Genomic DNA, 24,668 nt, shown 5'->3' with positions numbered 1-24,668 from the left:
TTTCTCTCTCCCCTGAACTTATCGCCTTTCTGATGGACTTCAGTTCACTCAGGATGGCTTTGGCCTCACATAGTTCATACCCGCTCTGGCCTCCAGACATTTTTTGGTCAATTCTGTGGAAAGAGAGAATATTAATACTGGATACAGAAAATAATACTTACACCTCTGCTGTTCTGCTTCAGGCAGAAGCATAGTTAGAGAACAGAAGGGAAGGAGATAACAGACACCATTTCCTGTAATAGACATGCAAAGAGGGAAAACGACATTGAAGTCTTCATTAAAATACTTACTACTTAATCCTTGGCAAAAATGTCGAGCTATCGAACACATACACAGTGCCCAGTGGATGGTTTTTGCTGACATCAGGGAATTTAATGGAAAAATACTTCTGTTGGCTTTAAAACCACCTCAGCTAAACTACTGGGGCCTTACCAAAGCCAGAGACTCCACAAGCAATTCTAGTTGATCCAGTCTTAAAGACATAAAGGGCACAGAGCACTAAAGACTCCTACACATGCTACCAGCAGTACAGCAGTACTGCTGACAACACTGCCAAAATTCCCATCCCCACCATAACACTCTGCAGCACAGAAGCAGCTTTTGGGTACACCTTTCATACTGTTCACCGTTTGTGACCCTTACAGAAGCAGAATTTATTCTTAGTAGTATTCCTCTACCCAGACAGGCAAGCTTCTTGGTACTAATCAGCCTTGCAGAGAAGAAATGTAACCAGCTCCATTCTTGTCTCAGCTTCCCTCTCATTCACCCTAATCCTAGGCATTAGCAGTCTAGAACAGCTGTTCTGCTCAGCCCGTCACCAGGCTCTCTTTATTCACAAAATCTCTGGATAATTAATATCGTATGTCATACACTGGACAATTTATTAAATTCCTGGACTATCAATGATTTTAAAAACTGTAACTTGAAAATAACAAAAAAGTCCCCAAACTTAGAGATAAAAAAAGAGATTTCATTTTAGTATCCCCTGATTTACTTCAATAAGTAGTTTGTAAGCACACTTCTCTGACTTCTAATTTGACTGAACATTTCATAGCATCATAGAAATGACTGCGGCTGTGCTTCACAAAATTAAAAACAACAGCCATCTTCACAAAAGTCAAGCTATCTAGTAGAGAATACATTTCTTTTATAATGCAATTGGTTTTCTGTTTTTATCATCATCCATCATCTTTGCTAGAAGACATTGACCTTGTGAGTGAGGAATGAACACACACTTTAATGATCAGAAGTGATCTCGAGCATCCCCTGCAAGAACAGAAACTCACACGAAACACCTGTAACAGTATTCTGTTTTACTTCCAGTTTTGTGCACAAGATACCAAGGTTCTAAAATGGTCTTTAAAGCTGGGAGCATGTTTGTTTTCCTTTCTCCACATTTCAGTTTTTGTGCAAAGTAGAACTGCATCTGTGTAAGAAAATTACCTATGTGACTCAGCACTCAGATTCCTATTCAAGGATGTATTTGTTTCAGCTTGAAAAGTTCCTCAAACTATTTCATAGGTAGGCACTTACTTACTGTCTGACAACTCTCAATTTTTGGTAACTTATCAGGTGGCTAAGGTCAAATAGATACAGGATATGCCAACAATTGCAACCATGAGTGAACAGTTGGGTAACACACCACATGCTGCCTAGTAATATGATGTGCCACATTCAAATCACAACTGCTTTATTCTGTATATAATTAAGATGGACAAGAAGGATCTCTGACATATAAGATATTCCATCTTCCTGCTTTAAATTAATGGGATTAGTACTGTTTGAAAGTGGCTGACTGAATTCTAAAAACAAACGCCCATTGTGTTTCTGTGGAATGCTGTTGACAGTTTCTGAAACATGCTTTGGATTCCTATCAAAATGGCTTGTGAGCAAGCTGCTTTAAAACAATACTTCATTGTTGAATTAATATAATAAAACCAGCATGATTGGCTAACCTTTAATCCTGGGACAGCAGCATGAGTTTTTATTACCTTAAGCTTTAGAATCAATACGTCTGTCATCTTCTAAATTTTGCTTCAAATGAAATCTGATTTATGGTTAAATAAATTCACTATCCTTTTCTCCCTTCACTCCTCACTAGTCTTTCTACATTTAAATAACAAACAAACCTTATATTTTTGTTTTAGTCAAATGAAGGAGAATAGAGACTTGACTGGCATCCTCCTAAGGTGCTGAGGGTTTTCAGTTCCCAATTGACTTCAAAAATCTTCATAGCAGAAAAACATTTTTCGTCCATTTTGACATGTCTCTAATTATGACTGGCCATTTCCTGGACCAGAATTATTTTCTCCCACTTAAAAGAACTCCTACTGTATAGAACCGATCTGTTAAAATACACAGGCAATAGCCTATAAGATGTTCTGGTAGAACTGGGAACTGAACTCCAGTCTCTCAGCTCCACACATAGATACTCTGTCATGCTTTGCAAATTACTTCTCTGCATTTTAGTACTCCACCACCCCACCTGGAAGATGGAAATGCACTTCCTCTCTCCCACCGTTTGTCCATCTTCCCTATATATTCTGCAAGCTCTCCAGGATAGAGATTATTACTTATCTGACAGTACGCTGCCATACATAGGAGGTTCCTGAGAAAAAAAGGTAAATGATTCCAGACATTATGTTAATGCTGCAACTTTACTTCTGCTACTGGAACTAGTGTACTAAGAGCACACAGTTCAGCATTTTACTGTGTAAATATATCCTTAATGTATGGGTATGTAGCACAATAAGGAAAACAACTAGCATTAGTAAATTTCTGTTCACATTAGTCAAGAAAACACGCTTGTTAGCAAGGTTTCCTCTGCAGTAAGTTCTCTGTGGTGACAGTTCCAGTAATGTTTAATATTTTAGGGCCCTACTTTGGAAGTCAGGAGCAACAGGGAGTGCTCAGACTTAAAATAAAAAGTCACTCCCCAATAATCCAACTGGTTAAATACCCAGAACGCTCACCCAGTTCAGCATCAGCCCTTTGGACACCAGGTACCCCAGCAACTGGAACAAAGAAAGTCAGGTCGCTAATCCTCAAATCGTGACCCATTTCAAACCCTGCACAGTTGTGTACCATTTACACCTCCGAGAACAGCACCCCTTTCTCTCTCTCTCTCCCCTCCCCATCCCCCCCTGAGCTCAGAGGTGGGGAGGGAGGAAAGAAAGACCTAATCACTTCTTCAACTTTTTTTTTTATTTATTTTTTTTATTTTTTTAAACAGGACACACAAAGCAGCTAAATTCTTCCTCAGGACCCTTAACCACTGCCCTTCTTTCTGCCTCTTTGCAACACAACCTACCTCATGGAAAAAAAATAGGAGGGGGAACAGATTTCTTATGTTAACACTTGCACAATAGGTTTGCCATTTCTACAGATTTCCTGCTTCCTAACTACAACAAAAAGAGTTATTAGATTCTCATTTTTCCCCCCGATAATTCTCTCACATAAGATGGATTCAATTCTATGCCAAAAAAGGAAAACAGGCAACTGAATTAAGTCAGTTTCAACTATTTTCTTTTACTCACTGTTGCAGTGTTTCAAAGCCCTGTTCCTTGTACAGCAGCTCTTGCTTCATCTGAGAGAGTTCCCTCTTCAGCTTCTTAACCTTGTGTGTTAAATCAAAGCAAGAGTTAGAAAATTCCTCTTGTTAAATGGCGTTAACACATGGCTTTGAACAATTAATGTATTCTCTACATCAGATGAGACAAAAAAAAGAGAGTAAATTGCTCTACTGACACATATTAAAAACAAAAGGATCTGTTCTCTTCCTGATGTCTATGGGCAACATGCTTCAGTATTAAAGGGACACAAAGCAGATTAAATCACATTCCTTATTTGTATCGATACCACACTGTGTTATTAAACCTGAGAGAACTTTAACAAGTAATTTACTTCTCACTTGTTAAGCATGCATTCCAACTGTCCTACAGGGACACGCCTGTTTATTTTTAGGCTTATTATATTTTCACTTTTTCATTCCAGGAATCTCTCAAGTCATTTGCACTGTAAAAGACAAAGCGTGGACTCTTTTTTTTTTTTTTTTTTTTCCCCCCTTACAAACCATCCTTTCTTATAAAGCTTTACAGACCCTGGATCCCTAAACATATAATTCACATTCATTTAATTCAAAGATGACAATCACTAAACACATTTGGATCACAAAAATAGCAATCTATTTAAGAGAAATGTCTTTGGCAAAACATTCCCTACTTTCCCTAAATTTGCATGCTCAATTGCTTTTTAATCTTAATATTGCTATTTCAGATGTTAGCAGATACGAGTACACTACAAAATATTTATGAATCAAGATTAAATAAAAAAAATCCTCCACTTAATTTTTTTATGTCATACTTCCCAAATGTACTAAAACAAAGTTTCTGTACCACCTATAAAGGACTCTACTTTAACACAAATTAAAATTAATCCTTAGCATACATGGAGAAAGAAATGCCTCCTTGAAATGTGGAGTCCTAAATTTTGGTATTTATACATCTATACCTGGCTTGTTTGCACTCCACATACTAGCCAGATATTGTTAGGCTTTTTGATTTTCCAATCAGTAAGGTGAAAAAACAAAAAGCCTGCTGGAAGTCTCCTGCTCTCACCTACCACTGTGAAATTCTTGCTTGTTTTCATATAGGTCCTCAGGTATTCAACTCTTTTGAAAAATGATTATATTAAAATTAAGAATTTTGACCACTTTAACTGAAACCAAGTTCAAAATATGTCAAATATGTCTCCAAGACTTTTTGTATCCAAATCCCTTTAGAATTCCTACTTGGTGCTATAAAAAAAAAAAAAAAAAAAAAAAAAAAAAAAAAAAAAAAGGTGAGATTCCCAAGATGCCAGGTGACTAAAAGTACTGAGCAGCAGCTGCTGTAGCTTTCCAAGACACGTAAAATGCTTTGTATGTCTAAAATAACTGGTGATTTGCAGGGTTCTTCATATGAGTTTGTGAATGATACTTAGGCATTCAAGTTTGTAGCTTCTGGCTAATGATTTTTCTGTGACAGAAATAAAATGCTTTCAATCTCCATTTTCTCCAAAGCAAAATCTGTTCCTTTAGATGATGGGTTAGGTTCAGACTTTCGGAAACTATCATCACTAGCTGCTTTACTTGACAGAAAACTGTTTTTATTTTGATCATAATGAATAGTTAGCATAATAAATAGGCAAGGTCTCTAAGTACACATTCAGCACTCCTTAACTATTTCTTCCCTGACTAGCATGAAAACCCCAAGAATAATCTCTCAAGTGTTCTGATCAAGGCTATAGAAAATGAACAGATATCACTTCTATGTTCCAGGTAAAGTAATGTGTAAAATATGAAAGAATCTCAACTTTTCTGAGAAATGCAGAATGGCTAAACTTTTTTTTTTAAATCAGAAATGTGAATTTATAGCAATAGCAGAAGGCACACTTGATTTCAACTTAGAGGACTGGATCTCTCAGAAACCCTTACATATTTCCTCAAGATCATCTTCTGAGTGTCCTCTGCTGTAATTCATCATCATTTCATTATCAAGAAATGTGAGTTAGGCACATTATCCTAGAAGGACGTGACCTACATAATAATATAGACTCTGTGTTTACTGCATCGTGCTTGCATTAAACTACTCTTGTGCTCCTTGTCTTCTCCTTCAACACTTTCATGTACTTCCCGCTTTTTCACAACTCTTCACTTGTTTTATCCTTCACCCCGTTCCTATTGCTTCTGCATATGATCTTAAGTCACCTGACAGGCCTCTCACGTCCTCCTCCTTCACATCTTCAAGCAGGCTCCTGTGCTAACTCCCTTCTATTCCCAGCACTCAAGTACTACTGGGACAACAATGACAAAAAACCCCCTCTTGTTATTTTATAAAGGTGCATCCCCTAGTCACTGCATATGCATAAAACATACTGTGATCACATAGGCTTTGTGTTGTTTGAATTATCCTACTGATTACTAATTAAGATCCCAAATGGCCCCACTCAAAGGGGATCCACTGCAGGATCAGATCCTCCACTTTTAATCTTGTGAGAAAGGTCTTTCTTCTGCTGCTTATTTCATTTAACAGCTGTCTGATTTCTGTTGTATTTTCTCCACAGCCTATTGCGCAACAGGCAATTCGTGTATCCAAAAGGCTCCACATGCATGTATCAAGCACAGCTAACAAGGAAAAGGCCAAAGGCCAATTCAGAACTTCCTCAAATGCTGAGTTTCCCCCTCCAGCCACCATTAACCTGATGATACCAGTAAGCCTCCACCAGTGTGAGAGAGAGAAACAGGTTTAGTACATCTGACCTAATAGTTCACTAAACAATGTGCAAATTCTAACTAGCTGGCTAGCAGCTTACTAATGACTAACTTTGTTTCCCATTAAGTCCATGAATGCATGTACTGTAAAATGCCAAAAGGTGGCATATTAGCAAAGCATCTTCAAACATTCAAATAAGGGTCAACTATGATAACAGTCATACCTTTCTTGCCATCTTCCATGAAAACCACTTTCCAGCCCTAGCATCAGAGGGCTCTACTTTTTCTTATCTCGATGATTTTCATATCCAGTGGCTTTGGATAACAACACACTTTATGCTGATACAGATATTCTTGGACTTGCACCCTTCTAAACTCTGCAGACAAGATTCAGGTCACCTATTTTAGGCACATATGCAACTTGGACTTCGCAATGCCAATAAATCAGGTGTTGGGAACTAGCAGGATATTAGGCTCCTTGACTCCAAGAAACAACGGAGAGGAAAGCGCCTCCAAAAAATGAATTACTGTGATTAACACATCTGCCTCTCTCCTCAGTGAACAGACAAATTGTAGATCTGCAGCCAAGAGGTGATTCAGTGTTTCTGCATCTTGAGCTGTGAGGTGATCAGAGCTAAGTAACAGGAAAAACTGAGCACAGGACCATGTCTGAATTTTCACCACTTTGACTTGTAGGTGACTATATTTAAATTTGGTCATGTGTTTTGTTCTTCAACACTGCTGATTTCCCAAATATACCAGTGATCCCCTGGCCACAGGGAACATCTGTTACTGCTCCACTCATTTTAGAAAGCTCTCGCCCTGTCCTGTCATTCTTGCTCCTGACAGAGTCCTTACTGCTATTGATTCTCCCTACTAAACCTACAAATTTTTTTTCTCCCACCTCCTCCAGTGTTGAAATAAGTTCTCTCACTAACTTCTCCTTAAAGAAATTGAGATTGGTAAGGATGAACAGGCGTACAAGCAGTCAGGAAGGCAACATCCGGACACCAGTTTTACAGTGTATTCCATCCCTGATTTATATTGGGTTTTAAAATTTTAATGAGCTATTCCACAGTTCCTTTTAAACATTAATTGTTTAGACTCCTAATCGTAACTCTTACTCCAGGTGAAGGAGGATGCTACTCTCGGAGGCTTCTATGAGTGCTGCTCTGTGCAGAAGCCAGGAGGGGGCAATGGAAGAACTGAGTAACTGCTTCTGCTCCCGCAGAGTCTGTATTCCAGCCCTCATCGACAGACTATGCTGTGAGGTGCTGTCTTTTTAACCTGCATGGTTTGATCTGATTTTTTTCATTACTAACTACAGAAAGCCTAGGCTATCCATCGAGCATTATATGCCACAGCTTAAATAAATGAACTCCCTATAGAGATTTTAAATGTCTTCCACACCATTTCCTCCCAATTCAAGATAAATTCACTAGAGACTAACCTGTGAACGAAAGTTCTTTATATGGAGTCTGTTAGTGACCATACTGAATACAGTTGACCAAATAATGGATTTTTGTTCATTAGCAATTTCAAAATGCGAACACAAACTTTCATTCTTGATCTGAACTGTTCCATTTTGACAAAACAAAGTTTCACACCATTATTGAAAAGTCATTTTTAAACCAACAGAAATTTGTGAGGCAGTTCATGTAGCTAATGGTGCATTTCTCACAGAAGAAAGATTGTGTAAAAAGAGTCATCTAGCTGCAACTCACCTTGGCCTACTACTTTTCTATTTTCACCTAAAGATTTTTACTCTTCCTTTTAAAAACAAAAGCATACAAGTGAAAATAGTTACCGGGTTTATTTAAACCCACATCTAATCAGAATGTCTGTCAAAGTTTCCCTGAAACGTGTTATCTGAAAGTAACAGAGACAGCTTTAAAAATTCTTTAAAAACGTCTGAATGGTATTTAATGAGACTATTAGGAGGTTTCAGTACCAGAGTACGAGATACACCTGCTAGTTCAAGCTTTGCTTGTTCTGCAATTATAAACTTTGCACACAGAACACAAATGAATACGAGTTAAGCGCTCTCACCCTTAATCTTGTAGTGGAGATTTCAGCCTTCAAAATGTCAGGATCATACTTTGTGCTTGATGAGGAGCCTGAGAACACTTTTTTAAACAGACAAAAAAGGACAAATATTTAAGTACTTTTAAATCATTAATTAGTCCCTTCCTCATTGAATCCACATTGATCTAAAGCTACAAAGTGCAGAAAAACCTACACTTGAAAAAAAATGTCCTTTTATAGAGTAGCCAGCATTGCAGGATAGCAATAATTAATGCATAATCAAAATTTCCCCCCTTTTTTCCCCTACCACTATTTGGTATCTATCCTCCTTTGCCTATCCCAGGATCCTCAAGTAGCACCTCGTTCTCCCTGGCTTTCTATCCCTTGCTTTCTGTTGCCATTCTTCTGGCTGAGCCATCTTGCGATAACCTCTTCCTGGAAGCTGTAATTTCTAAGGAGATTTCTGGAAAGCAGAAGATTTATTCAGAAGCCTCAGAGGTCTGCCACTCAGTTCTTCCGCAGCTGTACATATTACTTTTATCACACTATCTACTTCTAAGAGAGATGTTTGGCCAATGACAGGCCTCTGACAGCGCTTTACCAATGCCAATTCCTTGCCCAACATTGTAACATGTATCTCTACTTCACCCCTGATCACAGCACACAGGCTATAAAATTATTGCATGCTATTCTTATAAAGCAGTGACAAATTCCCTTCTTGGTCTATTGCAGACACCTGTCAACACAGTAGGGTCATTTCAGTATGCAGCCATGAAGTGCAAGAGATCCTATTTACTCTGAACCTAGATTTGGCAGAATTTTGTTCTGACAAACTGCATGACAAAATAGATTTCAGAGCCAACAGCTCTAAATGATGGCTCAAAGGAGTTCAATTGTATCAGAGAGAAGAGGGTTCTCTCCAGCAGAATATCTTTATATTAAATAAAACAATAAGAAAAAAGTAAGGATGCTATCTCTAAAAAAGCCAGAGTACAAGGTGTTCATAGCAAACCTTGAAAACTCATCCTAAAGAGGAAGCAAGGCACAGATCAAAGAAGTTACATTGTATTCTCTACTGTACTTACAGCTTGTACGAGAGCTTGATTTTTCTTTGTAGGCATCATTCAACCGTACGTACTCATCCAGGGCAAGCGCTAGCCTCTGTTCTTTCACCTGGTACAGTTCTTTCTGAGTACTGAGAGCATCCTGGGCTACCATAAGATAATCTTTTAACATCCTCTCTTGTTCTTGCCTCCATTGTTTCCTGGGATCCTCTATTTGTGTTGTTTCTTTATAGGAGAAAAAGAAAGGATTTAAAGAGACCTTTGCTGAAATCCGCTGACAACGAAATTGTTTCTTTGCCTGTAATTCAGTTATAGCAGTGTAAACCATAGCTTGTCTTTGGTTACTAAGCAGATGCTCAATTTTATTTAAATTTTTCTTTGCCACAATAGTGTGTTTAAGAAACAGTATTTAAGGGATTAATTGCAAAATTAGGAATTAGGGTACAACAGGTAAATGCTTATGTAGATCATTCCCACATCTCCAACCTTGAACTAATAACATCCTAAAACTCAAGAAAAAAACCCCTTTTTTTTGCATCAGAGTATTCAGAAATAATTGGATCAATAAAGTCTTTCAATGACATCTTAAAATTGAATGCATCTCTGAACAAAAATGAAAAGTAATCTTAGCTGGTATGTTTTTTTCAACTCCCCTCCTCCCCACTTCATTAATTTTTACGGCCATATGTTATTCATGTTTTATGGTGGTTATCTCTCTCCTTTCCCTCTACAAAAACAGTTTTATCTTTTCCCCTGTTACTGAACTAACAGAACATTAACCCTCCAGATCATCTCACTTAACTCTATCCCTATCCCTGCTAGGCATCTGATCCAAGATACAACTTTCTTTTATGGTCAAAAGACAGAGGGCCACCCTCAGAGGCCACTTCACTCCATTGAAGACAGGTGCCCAAGACACATGGGACCGAACTGCCCTTCTGAGGCATCTACTTCTTTCCACTGACTACCCAGATAATATAAATGAGCAGGCTGGAACAGGCCATTAATTCATGAAGGGCTTCAGGTCAACCATTTTAACTCCAGCAGCCACACAGAAGACACACTTGCATAGAATGTGTAGACAAGAGGATTAGACATAATGTAGTGGTATATATTAAGAAAGTATGTGATGAGATCAATCTAATTGTAATTGTAGGTTTTAAGATTTTTTTTTTTAAATGTAAACATGCAAAGAGGAAGAGTTAAGGCTGAATGTTCGATCTAATCATTAATATTTCCTTAGTTCTGCACTTTTTGAAGCTGTACAATGAATGTTCTTCCTTTAAAGCTGTATTAAGTATAAAAACATTCTTACAAGACATAATCATGAAAAGTTTGAAATTTAAATGCAAACGTGCACCACACTGCATTTTCTTTGTAAGTTACATACTATAAATCTACATAGATTACATACTATAAATCCACATAGAGATAAAAAGTAACATTCAGTACCAAAGTGTTTAAGTGCCAAGTGTTTACTTCATAATTCTTCTGCACAAAGGAGGAGGAAAGTTTATTCTCTGGGTTAGATTTCTGCCACTAGTTCTCTGAATTGCTTTATGGTGAGAACCAATGGGGGGGGATCGGGGGGGGAAAGGAACGTGGCTGAAGACACGGGAGAAAAAAAGAACTGAAGCAGAACCAACCTGATTGCTCTAAACTGTAGCTGAAGTGCACTCCTGGGGAGAAGGCACTCTTTCAACTCCATATATGAAAACAGATCTTGTAACAGCAAAAGCTGATAAGGACAGGTTCTGGTTAATAACAATTTCCCATACTGATTAACTACTAGTTTTTCAAAAGCTTTTTTTTGGTGTTAGTATCACATAAACCAAAAGACATGCAAACAAAAAGAAGCATCCCATAAACTAACCCTGTAGAATCCTAAACCGACAATGTCTATGGAACTACTGATGGTTTTAAAAACAAACAAATATACACACACACCCACACACCCCCCCATGCTGGTGACCCCCTCCACCATTTACAAACATGACAAGCTTTTGTATTGCTACCTGGGAAAGATATTTCTTAGATGTACACAAAGGATGCACAGAGAGTATAAATCACGTAAACCCAAGTGCAGCGCACAAAAGATTAAAGCAGAGGAGCTTTATACACAGTTGGTTTTCCAATAACCCCAACAGGAACACTCTCTCCAAAAAAACTAACTATAGCTACGGGGACACGCGCGCACACACACGTATATGTGTGTTTATAGCCACCTGCTCTTTTCCACAAAGATATCAGGCACACAAAGAAGCAAATCGATACCTTTTCTCTCCTAAACAGTCAACACATGTCCCAATCTGTGGCCACTTATTGCTGTTGTGCTTTAACACACCTCCACATTCACAGTTATTTACACAAGATAAGAAGTGCTGGTTTCCAGAGCTGTCCTTTTTTGTGAAGCAGGATGAAGAGCATGAAGCAGGATTCTCATGGGTCAATGATCAAATAGGATAAATGCAGTTATGTTGGGTTTTTAGAAGAACGCAACGATGTGATTGTGTTTTAAGAGTGCAACCAGCAGCCACCAAATAATCTTACAAGATTGGAAGATCTCATCTTCGAGCATGTTGTAGGTAATTGCCTTGTAGGTTTTAAGTGAGGATTGCTCAACATGCAGCCCAAAGACCAAATGTAGCCTGCAGAGTCCTAAAATGTGGCCCACAGATGCCCTGTCCTTGTGACTGCTAGAGAAGGACAAAGCTGATCAACAGAAGATTATTTTGTATTGCTGACAAATACAATCAAACATTTTCTTTTTGCCGCTCCAAGCTGCATGTGCAAAACAATACTATGATTGTATGAGCTAACATCTTTTACACTGACTGTCATAAATGAGTTAAAGGTAACCCTGCATTTTAAAAACTGTACACTCTAACTTCACCATACTGAGGTCTGGGTATTTGCCTGTGTAGGTACATTGACTGGCCAAACTATTCTCAGCTAATTTTATCTGCATGCATTTTATTCCAGAACAAATGCTCAGTTGGGAAAATACATAATCCTGGAAAAAACAAAGCAGTACTGGAATGACTACCCCAGAACTGTTACTCAGTTTTTACCAGGCAGAGAAGGCTCTGAAGTATTTTTCACTCTATGTCTTCTTAAACATTATGAAGTGGAAAACCCAGAAAAGCATATAACTTGTTTGGCAAGTTGTTCATATATATGTGTGTTACATATGAACATATATATATATAAATGTGTGCCTGTGTAGCAGCACCATATGCTTGTTCATCTATAATTTTCAGTTGTCTCGATTTTAATCAGTAGGTTTACCCCACAGAGGAAAAAAAAACAAAGACAGAACTATGGATAGTACTTCTTGTACTGAAGTGCTGCATTCTGAAAAGTATGTTCATTTGAGCACATGTACCTTCCAAGAGCCAATAAAATTTTTTAAGAAGCAGAGTTCTCCTTTCAAAAACAAATATTTATACTTCTCAGAGTAAAGCCTCACAAAGATAAGTATTTTTTTCCTTGGACGAGAATGTTTTAAGCACCTGTTGTTGAGGTCAAACTTGTATAGGCAAGAATATTATTGGGATAGCTACATGCATGTCATTGCAGAACAGCTTGCTGAACATTTCAAAATGAGATGGGAAGCCCTTCATGCTTAAATCAAATTTAACCCACAAAGAACATCCAAACATTTTCCTAGCCTTATTATTCAACAGCTGATATAAAATAAACTTGGGACATCTCATTCCTTTTTCAGGGCAGATGTTTCCACTGCTGACTGCAACAGGATGCCTTACAACCCTGTCTACAGCAGATAGGAATCATGCAACAAACAGATCGCTAGCTAGACAGATGGGGAGATGTTAATTCTGCTGGTCAGGTGAGGAGTAAGCACTGGTTGTGCACACTAGACAGAGCTGTAGGGTTGTATCTGTTCTAGAAAACACTAACTGGACTTCAGTCATCAGCAGTGGAGAACGAACAAACCACTCCCCTGAGCATGACCTCTCCAACACTTTCTGCCTCACCAGATGAAGTTAAATTCAAGAGTTCAGCTGCTACTTGTAGAGAAAATGAAGAAGATATACTAGCCATCATTCTCTGTAGCATAAACTTAGATATGAACTAAAGGAATCTCCTTAAAATGGATCTGTAAACAACTCAGAGTTGTACATCAGGCTCTATCAAGAGCACTGCTTAGATTTTAAAAAATCTTTATCTATCAACTTCCTCTGTCCAATCACAATGCAAAATAATGATCCACAGTAACAGAATGAGGAGGGTGGTGGTGCGCCTAATAGTCAGGTTACACATTCCTAATTTGACTTGGTTTTAGCGTCGTTTGGCAAAGCCACTTGCAAATCAAAATTACTCAATTCTGTTAAGAGATCTTGATTTAAAACCAATTAATTTAACTTTAAACAAATTACTGCAAGTGTGTAGCTAATAAATTTATTAAAAAAAATTATGAACAAGCAATTTATTTCCTCCTATTTTTAAAGATCTGAGTGACTACTCACGCTGGGGGGAAATTCCATGAGGCAGAAAACACGAGGTCTCGCCCAGCGGAACCACACAAGCAGCAGGATGGCATGCTCCACCCAAGGACGTTCCTGTGCACTGAAACGATCACAGCCCTGTAACGTAGAAGAGCAAGCTGCGCTGCCTTTAATCATACTGCTGTTCATGAAATGCGCTCTTCCTGGCTCACTGCCAGCCAGGTTTGATGCACTTAAATTCAGCAAAGAATTTGGCCCAAACAATAATTCAAAACCAAAATGCCAAGACTGACTTTACACCTTGAAAGTTTTGTTTATTCCTTTGGCTAGAACTTGTTTCAAGGGCAGCAATGTTATGCATGCTCTGTGTAATTATACCTAAGATTATATATTATACATAGGATACAGGCGATAGTCAGGCATGCCATTTTTTTTAAATGAGGCATTTTCATATGTTATGTTCCTGTCTGCTATCAAGAAGCTCTGCCAAATTCTTACAGTCTACTTGAACAGAAGGAAACTATTACCTTATCAGCAGCAGATCATATTTCCCTAAAATACATGAAATTAAAATCCCACTAGAAAATCCCACAGGGAAGGGAATGGCTCCCTGACGCCCTACTGCTAGACATGAGAGAATTGGACATTTTACTACAAGATTAACAATATGTGGAAGCAATAGTTTTCCAACATCTCCCCTTGCCAACAAAATAATAGCGTCAATTGGCTCTAGAATGACCCACGTGTAAGCTGTCTTCAGTCAAACACATTGCATTTAGACAACACAGAGAACAAGTACTCTCAAGGGGTCTCACTAAAAAAAAAATGCCATAGATGCTAGATTGCTACTTGAGAAGGACACATACATAGCAAGAGGAGACAAAATCATGGCATCATACTTTTCATCCTGAAGAGAGAACTCACATCTGTTAAAACACATGCCCATATCATTCCAGTTTGTAAATGTAGCAGAATCACCATCTCAGAAGAGAAGCTATTCCAAGGGAAACTAGTTGACCTGGCTAGAAACGAGGACCAGAGACTGAAGACTTGGAGGGAGGGGAGCAGGGGGGAGTTCCGTGCCACAGTGGAGCTGCTGTAATAGCCCTCCTTTTTGGCAGTGAGAGTTTCTACCATGTAACCTCAACCCATACTCCCCAACGTCACCACATTCACATGTTCTCTTTTGCACAGTCTCTGGTGTTCACCCAGCCTGGCACAAAGCCTATTTGATGCACTAAACTCACCCAAACACTCACTGGCTCCAAAGGATAACATGAAAGCAGATACATCATGTTCTGGCAAGTTAGGTGAGTTGTGCCATGTTACCAAAGGTCCAATGAGCCTTCCACGAGGAAGATCCACCCAGCTGCGGAAGGAACTACATGTCCTTTTTTAGGCAGCAGCAAGCCTACTTATGGATCTACTCATCCATTAGAATCTTAAGCATGGATCTACTTATCAATACCATGCACCTTCTCCCTCATATACCAGCTTACAGGGAAGCTTCCAGTGGCCAAGCCCTGGAAAGAGGGTGGTTTTGACTGATGCAGAAGTGTGCCGCACACAGCCGGCTGTGCTCTGGGCTGCACCGTGTCACAACTCAGCTAGATACTCTGTGTCAGGGCAGCAATTTCTCTGCCTGAAATAGTAAGTGATGAAAAGATAACTCCATTACACCTGACATCTCTGGTTACCTTGCATAATAATTGCGGGACTACTACCTCCAACCAAACAGAACCCCACCTTCAAGAGAGTAACACAGGCTGCAAACCCTATAGCTCACTACGCTCAGGATCCCTCATAAGTGGTGCTTCTCCTGAACCCTAGTGGCTGAAGAAAGTGCGCAAGCTAAATCCAGATTGGTTTTTGAGCAGCCCTCAATGCCTTTGCTGTGATAGGATTCCATTCTACTCCACAGAGGTGGTTTGAGAAGGAGGGACACCTGGAAAGCAGCCTACCACATGCTGAGGGCAAGCCCCTGGAAAAGGGCTGCAGGCAAGCCAAACTGGGGCCAGCCGCAGCGAAGGAGAATCAAGATTTCAATAGTATCTCGCACAAAAATGTTTTGAGATGGCACAAACAAAATCAACAACCACCCTTTGACATGTAACATCAGAAAAGGAAAAATGGCATCTGATATCAACCATTACGGGATAACATGAGTTAGCTTAGTGGTGGGTGGTGAAAACAATTTTATCAACAACATTACGTAATCACTATGGATATGTTTATTCTACAAGTGCATCCCACATTTCTTGATAAACAAACTGGCATTCAAATCTCCAGTACTTTTGCCTGCAATCAGACAAAAATACACTTAGAAAAAGAGGGCAAATATTACGTCATTGTACTTCAACTGGCATAACAAATATGGCAGGCAACTGAGATGCAAGTGTTAATGAACAGCAAAGTAGCAGATGTACTAGCACTAGTTTCATGGAGAATAACCAAGTGTTACTAGATTGGCTTAAGGAATGCACTTTATTGTTTACATACCAGAGGCTTTCTGAATGCATTTTCTTCTCATTCCTTCCCCCCCCCCCCACTTTTTAAAATACTTACAATTCAAACTCGAACAACAAGAAAAGCAATTCATACCCAAAAATTTGAGGAAGAAGTCACGAACAAATATTATATCACTTCACACTGATATATTTGTTCAATAGGTACATAAAAATAAAGAATAGCACATCACAGAAACAACAGTTTCAGTAAGACCGTGCAGCCCAACAAGATGACACATACAGTGTCTTAAAAATGATCTAAAACATTGCTGGATACTCAAAGAAAATCACATTCTACCACATAAGATGGAATATGGTTTCTAAAAAGAGACATGAAGGAAAATCAGGTTATTCAGAGTATGCTCTGAACTGAGCTCTCTACAGTTTGTTTCCTGCCACAGAACTCGCACACAAAAAATGCCTCCTCTCTTCCAGACACCTTCTTCACTTTTGCATAAAATAATTCTGTACTTGAATTTGAGTAATGAGATAAAATGAGAATGTTTTCCAGCTATACTGTGCAAGCATGAGCAGATTTCCAAGGAAATATTTATTCAGAGATTTTTACGAAGAAATATTGAACATGTTATCCTTATGGCACATTAGTTTCCTCTAGATATTGAGCAACATATGCTTATGTATCTCAGAGTCAAATGCAGTAGAAACTGAGCATTTTGATCTACGTTACCCAGTAAGTAGGTAATGTTTTACTGCTATGGCTATCAGAATTAAGACATAAGAAAAACATGCAAGTATGATCTTTACATAAAAGTCAGCAGCTAAAATCATCTTTAATCCAGAGCCTTCATTGCTCGAGCCCTCCTTCTGAAGCCAGCATGCACCAGATTACTCTAATCCCTTCCTATAGCCAGAGGGCAGAGAAGATACCTATAAATAAGAGTCAAGATAAGATATACCGCACTTGGGTTTTCACCACGTGTGCTTGCTGACAGTAAAGAGTCTTCACAATTGTCTCCCAAATGCTTGCATGTCACTACTTGCTTAGAAGATGGTGATGCATCGTGGGAATAAACAGTGCATGTTTATGATCATGAAACACCGTTTGACTCTCTCAAACTAATGGTCATTGCAGACTCATGGTGGGATTTTCAGATTTCTCCCTTGTCTGAAAAAAACAGCCCGGCATAATTTCACAGTTGCAGAGGTACTAGAGTCCCAGGCTGGAGCAGAGGATAATCAGTCTATCCACAAAAATCCCCGTATTAGATAAACCAGTTGCACAGGTGTGAACTGGCATGAAAGCCTTTAAGATTACAAGAAGAAATAGAATACCTGTAGTTAAAATAGTGTTGTAAATGTCGAGCAGTGTAGGTAAATAGCTAGGCTTTGAAATTTTAAGAAGGAAGGAAACCAAGTGGGGAAATAGAGACCTCCAATGAATTCTATTCTTGAGCTAAGCAGACACAAATCCCTCTACCTCTATGCTTCCTGACGTTTTAGCATCCCTCTGGCTCAATTTTCTTTTTCTTTGTGGATGAAACAGTGGTAGAAAGCAGTCTCTGAGAAAGGTGCATTCATGCTTCCAAAGTGGACAATTAAAACTAAGTAGGGAGGAGCTGCAGAAGCAGAGAAGGGGTAGGTGTCCAAACTCCATTTTGAAGAATGGAGTGCTGGGGATGGAGGGCAGGGAGAAAAATCATCATATTGAATACGAAGTACAGAGCGGCAAAAAGAAAGTGATGTGATGGCCCGAACTACTACTGGCCTAGGGGTAGCTATTCCTTCCCATCCTTATCTTTTAAATACAGTTCCTTTCTGTTATCCTTACCACTAAACATGGGGGAAGGAAGAGGAGGTGGGGAACGACAACTCACACACCTGAGGAAGCAGAGTGCTTCCCCATTGTCCGTGTTTACTACACGTCCTCACGCTGACCCAACGTGGGAGCAGGAACCAGAGCAAGCACTGACTGCTACTTCAGCTGCCGCCACCACTCGAGAAGTGCACCTGGAAATCACAGCCTCAGAGTCAAACCTGCTTCCTGGCCAGCCTGCACAGGGTGCAGAACAGATGAAAGTTCAAGGGTGTCATTTCAAAAATACCTTTAACCAGTGCTACCATGAAAAGCAGCTGTACCCCGTCTGTTCCACCTGACTGTTCATTCATATCCCCAGGTCACCTTCCCTCTCGTGCTTGCATAAATACGGGTGTGGAAAGGAGAACAAACAGCAACTTTTTTTTTCCATACTAGATTAGTTACAACTCGAATCAGCTCCCTGATCTGATTCACTGTCTGACCATGCAAACGTTCATGCCAGTATAAGCAAAAACATTGCAGGGACAGAACAAAAGGCCAGAGGTAGCAATAGAGCAGGACCAATTCTTTTGGAGATTACATCAGCTTAAAAGTGTTTGCAAATCCAAGCTCTGAGACCATAAATGTTTGCATCTCAGCCACTTAATGCCTCATGTTGAAAATCCTGCAGAAGAATTGGAAAAATGTGAAAGTGATGACTTTGTCTGTAGATATATGAAATAAAGTGTAGTAATAGGTTTGTGTTATTTTTGGTATTGCCTTGAGTTCCTAACCGTGTTATTTAGCAAAATTAGTAAATGTTAGCACATTAGACAGCTGAAGTAGACGAACGCACGAGTACATATATGCAATAACAATTACAAGAGTGAACAGCATAAGCTATAAAATCTTTGGACTCTCTGAAACCACAGTAAGAAAGATCCTGCACGAAAGGAACTCCTCAGTCCCTGAACACCAAATAATATCCCTTCAGTCATCCGTCTAACAAAGGACGCTACTGAACCACAGGGTAAGCATTTAGGTTCTTATGGTATTAGCTACCCACATCATATGCATGTTCTGCCTTGCCAGATGGTCTGTAATCTGGTCTCCCTTGAAGTTGAAAGCCTCACATTAAAACTCCTAATTGGGGTAATATATTCACAGAGTAATGACCTCAGTCAGTGTTAGTCAAAGTGGGTTACATCATCCAAAAGGATCATGAGAAAGCTCTAAGGCAATCGGTAAGAGCTAGAAAAAAAAACCTGCTGTATTTGCAAAAAACTCATACAAATATATAAAATTATAGAAAATGTGTGATGATAATAAAACCAAGTTATACTTAAACATATTGACACCAAAAGCAAGTTCCTCAAGTCTGAGGGAGTGTTTTACAATTTCAAACTGCTCACAGCCAACTCTTACCCCTCTGTGGAGGCGAAATTGAGTTTCCACCAGCAGTTAAGGAAAGCAGGCTTTTCTCAGGTTTGTATGGGAGAAGGGAAGGTAAAGGACTAAGATAATTAGACAGATGGGGAAAATATTAATGCAAGATGAAAGAATCAATGGGCCTTCAAGCCTCAAACATTTTGCTGAAATAAATCCAGCCAGAAGGCATTGAACATGAAACGTATTCAGTCACCTCTCCCTACTTAACACATGGGAGCAGATTTCTTCCCAAGGCACTATCCCTCAAGCTGCCATTTATGGGTCCTGAAATCCAACTTTATCCAACCTGTTTTTCAGGCATCTATCCATTTGGTCCTTCTCCTAGCAGTGGGTGCAGTTTTTCTTTGTCCAGTAAAAGAGAGAATTAACAAAATTATAATTATACAGGTGAAAGAATAAAGAAGTCTTCCTTGTTCTAATGTATCCCTGTCCTGACAGAGAATTTTAACACTTCAAATCCAGAAAGCATATTCAAACACATCTGAATTATTACACTGCTAATAAAGCAGTAAGCAGGTGCAAAAACTGCCTTCTAGAAAGGCTTTTCCCCCCCTAATTATTAGTGACCTCCATACGAGAGATTTCAATAGCATCAAAACAACACACACATCCCAGTCAGATGAAGTAGAAGTTATCTCCACATTTGGCACGTCAGACTAATGACCTGCTTATTAGACGCTTAGGCAGTTTACCTCCCAGCAACTCAAGAGTACTCTCACCAAAACACTGCAGAAAATACAGCGTACAAAACTAAAACATACCCCTTTACAGAAGAAGTTGTTTCACTGAAATTGCTACACAGCGACACATACATTATTATAACAGAAACTAAATGCACTACTGACCAATGGATGGAAACCACTTCAAGTATACCGAAGTGCACCACTTTGTCATCCATAATTCGCATTAACGTAATATGAAGAAACCTAGCTAATCACACTTATTTGTCCCGGCCACAGAAAGCCACATGTACAGACAGATATACACAACTCTTCTCTATTAAGTGAAGCATTAGTGTTTGCAGTATATTAACAATTGCCAAGAGAATTCCTGTCAAATGCCAAGAATGCTGTCCAAGCCTCAACACTTTACATGTGTGTGAAGCAGAACTTCAACCCATGGACAGATTATAATATGCAGGAATTCACCTTTAATGCACAGAAATAGCATTTAAACATAAGGAAAATATTTAATCTCTTTCAAATAAAAGGCAACAAAACTAAAAGGCTGAGATTTTTAGAACTGATTAAAAATTTTGAGCATGTATGGAATAAAAGAGCACAATTATCAGAGCAGTGATCTGAAAGCACTTTCAAAATGCTCAGAAATGCAGATTGCCTGCTCAAAATTTTATAGCTTTAAGTTTTATAGATTTGGCCAAAGCAGAAGTTAAAGACAAGTTTCCTCTTGTTAATAGCATTTAGAATCAGAAGCAAATCCTTTTCTTTCTTCACCTTTTGAATTTGATCAGGTATGTCCCTATTTTTTAAAATTCAGAAACGTTTAACACCACACGTAAGATCAGAGGACTCTCATTGTTATTCCAATAACACAGGGCTATAAAACCCCAATTGAAGTTACTGGATGGGATTCAGTTCAAGATTAGGTGTCTGTCTGCAGGTGTTCAATAAGCACAGTAGATGTCTAACGTGTCATTCTAGTTATCAGAGTTCCAGTCCAACCCAACCAAAGGAGCTTAAATCAGCTCATCTTCAAAGCAGACACCCAGCCAGGCAGCTACATGACACTTTACATTACATTGGCTGTACTGACTGGATAGCTACTGACTACAAAAGCAGCTTAGACGTCTCAGAGTTTATTCACTTGCCCATACATTTGAGATGCCACAGGGTAACAAGCCTCATCTCCAACTTTGTTCCAGAAGACCACTGGTCTCTTACCGTCCATGCCATATCTACTGACCTAGACATATCTACAGTTGTCTCTGCTAACCTAAAGCATCTCAAATGGCCATAGACACCTTACTATTTTTTAAGTAAGTACACAGCACTGCTAGCACAGATGCAGGCACCTATATTCGGGTACTGATCTTAAATAGAATCTCTTCTATTATCTTATTAAAAATAACTTCTGAGAAAATAGAAAGAGGTATCAATTAATATGGAGCAACACACATAAAAAGAAGATACAAATGCTTTCAGGAATTTATTCATTTTGATAAGTCTAACAAGCACTGTATTTCAAATTTTGCTATAGTTTTGTATGGTTTAGACATAATTCCCATGCAATTAAAAATATATGTAGAAACAGACATACTCATTTTATATCAGAAGATTTTGTTGTAAGCCTTTTAAAGCCAATAATGTTATACCAAAGGGCAATTTTTTCCCAGCATCTGAATTCCCCATTCCCTGTCCAATTACTACAAAATATAGCATTATTTACAGCCTGAAATGTATTCTACAACATTCTTAGAACTACAGTACATTTTCCAGACCGCATATACAAGTTACAAATACCCCCCCCATACACTCCATACTACCTTATCTACAACAGTTCCTTTCAGTAGTTAGACTGAAGCCAGTTTTTATTACTCGTATCAGACTATCTCCACCAGCGTGCATTGCTGAATATTTAATAGTCACCAAAGATCATACACTTTACAGATACCAACAGATGTAAACCATCTTTATTTACTACACATTACCTGGACTTCTTCCACAGGAAAAGATGAAGAGACACATGAAAAATTTTGAGCCAGCTATAATACATCTGCAACCATCCCCAACAAACCCATGCACACAAATGGGATAATTTGTCTACTGAAAATCAGAAATTATTACTTTAACTACACTTCTCTCAAGAAATCTTTCCCTACTCCCAGTCATGCTTTAAAAGCTTCTTAGAAAAGTCTAATCATGATGAGCCTTCTTATTATAACCAATATGGCAAATTGGAAAATACTTACGATTGATGTGATCAATATAGTATACACCAATCTGAGGATCATATGCAGCTTCCCATCCCCATGGTAGTTCATCCCCAACACAATCCGCAAATGACAAGGGCTTTGTTAACCTAAAAACAAAGAAACAAGTTAATGGTAGAGCTTATCTCTCTTTCATACATGTTTGTTATTCATATTAATTCCTATTATGACAAAAGCTAAAGAAAGATAGCAGGGAGAAATGAGAGCAAGTTGTTTTCTCCCTCTTAAAGTTTAGGCTCTTGATTGTTTTTCCTCTATTCCATCCTTCTGAATTCATTAACTCCAAGAACATAATATAAGTTATTGCAAATGTTTTTCAGTACAGGCACTCAAGTGAGAAATTCACTGTAACATCTTTCACATTTGACAGTTTAAAATTAAACAATAACCAATAGCTTTTTAGGAAAAAAAAAAAAAAAAAAATCTACACTCCTATTTGTCCCCAGAAGAACTGGACCCTTCGACCTTGACTCTGTGATGAAAGCACAAGATTTCAAGGTCATCTTCTTTAATGACCACAGACAGGAAATTCAGAAAAAAGAATACAACCACCTAAGACGCAATTAGCAGCACTTATAAATCCATGTACTTGAATAAAATAAGCAGCAGTGTGCATAGAGTAGACATTTTATAAGTAACATTTAATGGGCCTTAGATGTTTACATGGTGCTTTTTTAGGAAGACAGACAACTAAAGTTTTTCATTTTAATAATGCAGCACCTATTTGTTACAAGAAATAGATTGATAACAATAATACATGGGCTCTTTCCCAACTGAGGCTCACCAAAGCTCTACATCATCATCTTTTTGCCCTGTTTTTTTTTTTTTTTAAAGAAATGATTGAGTTTACTGTTGATAAACCCACAGATAAATGCCATGTCTGATATACTGATATATTTAATAGGAAGAACAAGAGATTTAAGGTTTTATTGTCACTGTAGTAACAATAATATTAGTACATATCCAGAGTTTAAAAAAAAAATCCTCAGAGTAAGATTATCAAGAGCAGTTTGTGGGACACACAAACATCATCTCCTTTGCTCACTGCCACTTAATTTCTATCACCTAAGACTGTTTTTTCATCTCATCATTAAAATTCTATACAAATAAAAAGCCAACAGTCTAATTCACATATGCTTTTCTGTGTTTCAGTATTTTTTCTTCAATTAGTTTCTGACCAAAAGAAACTGGTTTATTGACATTTTTGTGAGGAATGAAAAAGAATAGCACATTTTACTTTCTACAAAATGAATCGGCTTATTTTGTGTACAAAACACCAGACAGAAAATACTTTACAAAACTATTGAATTAAATTCTTCATGCAGCTGAGAAAATAGAAATTTGAGCACAGGTTTGATTTAGAAATCATTGTCCCACAAATATATTATTATTATTGATGGATCTGACCTACTAATTCTTTAAGTAGGGCAACACTTTATTCCTCCAAACTAGTGTTGCAAAAATACAAAGAACCAAGCTCTTAAGATCCAAAACCTTTGGAACTGTGATTTTTTTTTTCCAATTTATTTTTTTAAGATTGTAAGTGTGAATCCACTTCCTCATATTTCTCCAAAGTTTACAACATAATCCTATGAAGGTTACTAATGCTTCATTTGAGGTCCTGGACACATTCACATGTCTAAGGCAAATTCGCCAATTTATTGCCACTTACAAACTGCTATGCAAAACCACCAAACACACTGAAAACTTACAAAATTCAGGTGAGATTACCAATGTGGAATCACATCTGGATCACTAGGATAAAAAATACGGATTGTGAGCAGCACAAGAAAGGTATGAGAGAAGTTCTGTTTATTGGGAGAGATTCTCCATGAGAATGGCCAGCCACAGACACTTTTCTCAGTTGAGTGACAAGGTGTAGCTTCTGTAGTACCTGTTCTTCTCAACCTTAACTACTATATGCCGCCTCACAGTCCAAGAGCTCCTTTTCTAAAGGAAATCTTAACTGGACACGACCCATCCTCCTCATTATGATGCAGGTGAGGACATCCCACTGAAGGTGACTGGGGTAAACTCCCCAGCGATCTCCGGGGAGAGACCAGGTCTGTAGTAAGCCAAGTCTACCCATTGTATCCTCTCCCACTGCCGACATACATTTTTAAATCCAGACATGGCACTGCTCTGAGAAGGACCTCTCCAGAAACCCCAGCTCAGACCTGCCACACTGCTCCTCACCC

General features: G+C 38.5%; 1 protein-coding gene across 1 annotated transcript in view; it reads right to left on the bottom strand.

The window, feature by feature from the left end:
• WWC2 (WW and C2 domain containing 2) overlaps nucleotides 1-24,668 on the bottom strand; it is a 102,600-nt gene that overhangs the window by 41,437 nt on the left and 36,495 nt on the right. The window contains exons 2-6 of the mRNA XM_082316562.1: nucleotides 22,450-22,559; nucleotides 9,361-9,564; nucleotides 8,300-8,376; nucleotides 3,537-3,616; nucleotides 1-113 (exon numbers count right to left, since the gene is read on the bottom strand). The exon at nucleotides 1-113 is cut by the window's left edge and continues 17 nt beyond it. Of these exons, the coding sequence (XP_082172688.1) occupies nucleotides 1-113; nucleotides 3,537-3,616; nucleotides 8,300-8,376; nucleotides 9,361-9,564; nucleotides 22,450-22,559 (584 nt within the window). The remainder of the gene's footprint in view (nucleotides 114-3,536; nucleotides 3,617-8,299; nucleotides 8,377-9,360; nucleotides 9,565-22,449; nucleotides 22,560-24,668) is intronic.

Source organism: Platalea leucorodia (genome assembly GCF_965183815.1).
Source record: "Platalea leucorodia genome assembly, chromosome: 6".
Lineage (NCBI taxonomy): Eukaryota > Metazoa > Chordata > Aves > Pelecaniformes > Threskiornithidae > Platalea > Platalea leucorodia.
The sequence above is the reverse complement of the archived record's forward strand: the minus strand, read 5'-3'. Positions and strand labels throughout refer to the sequence as shown.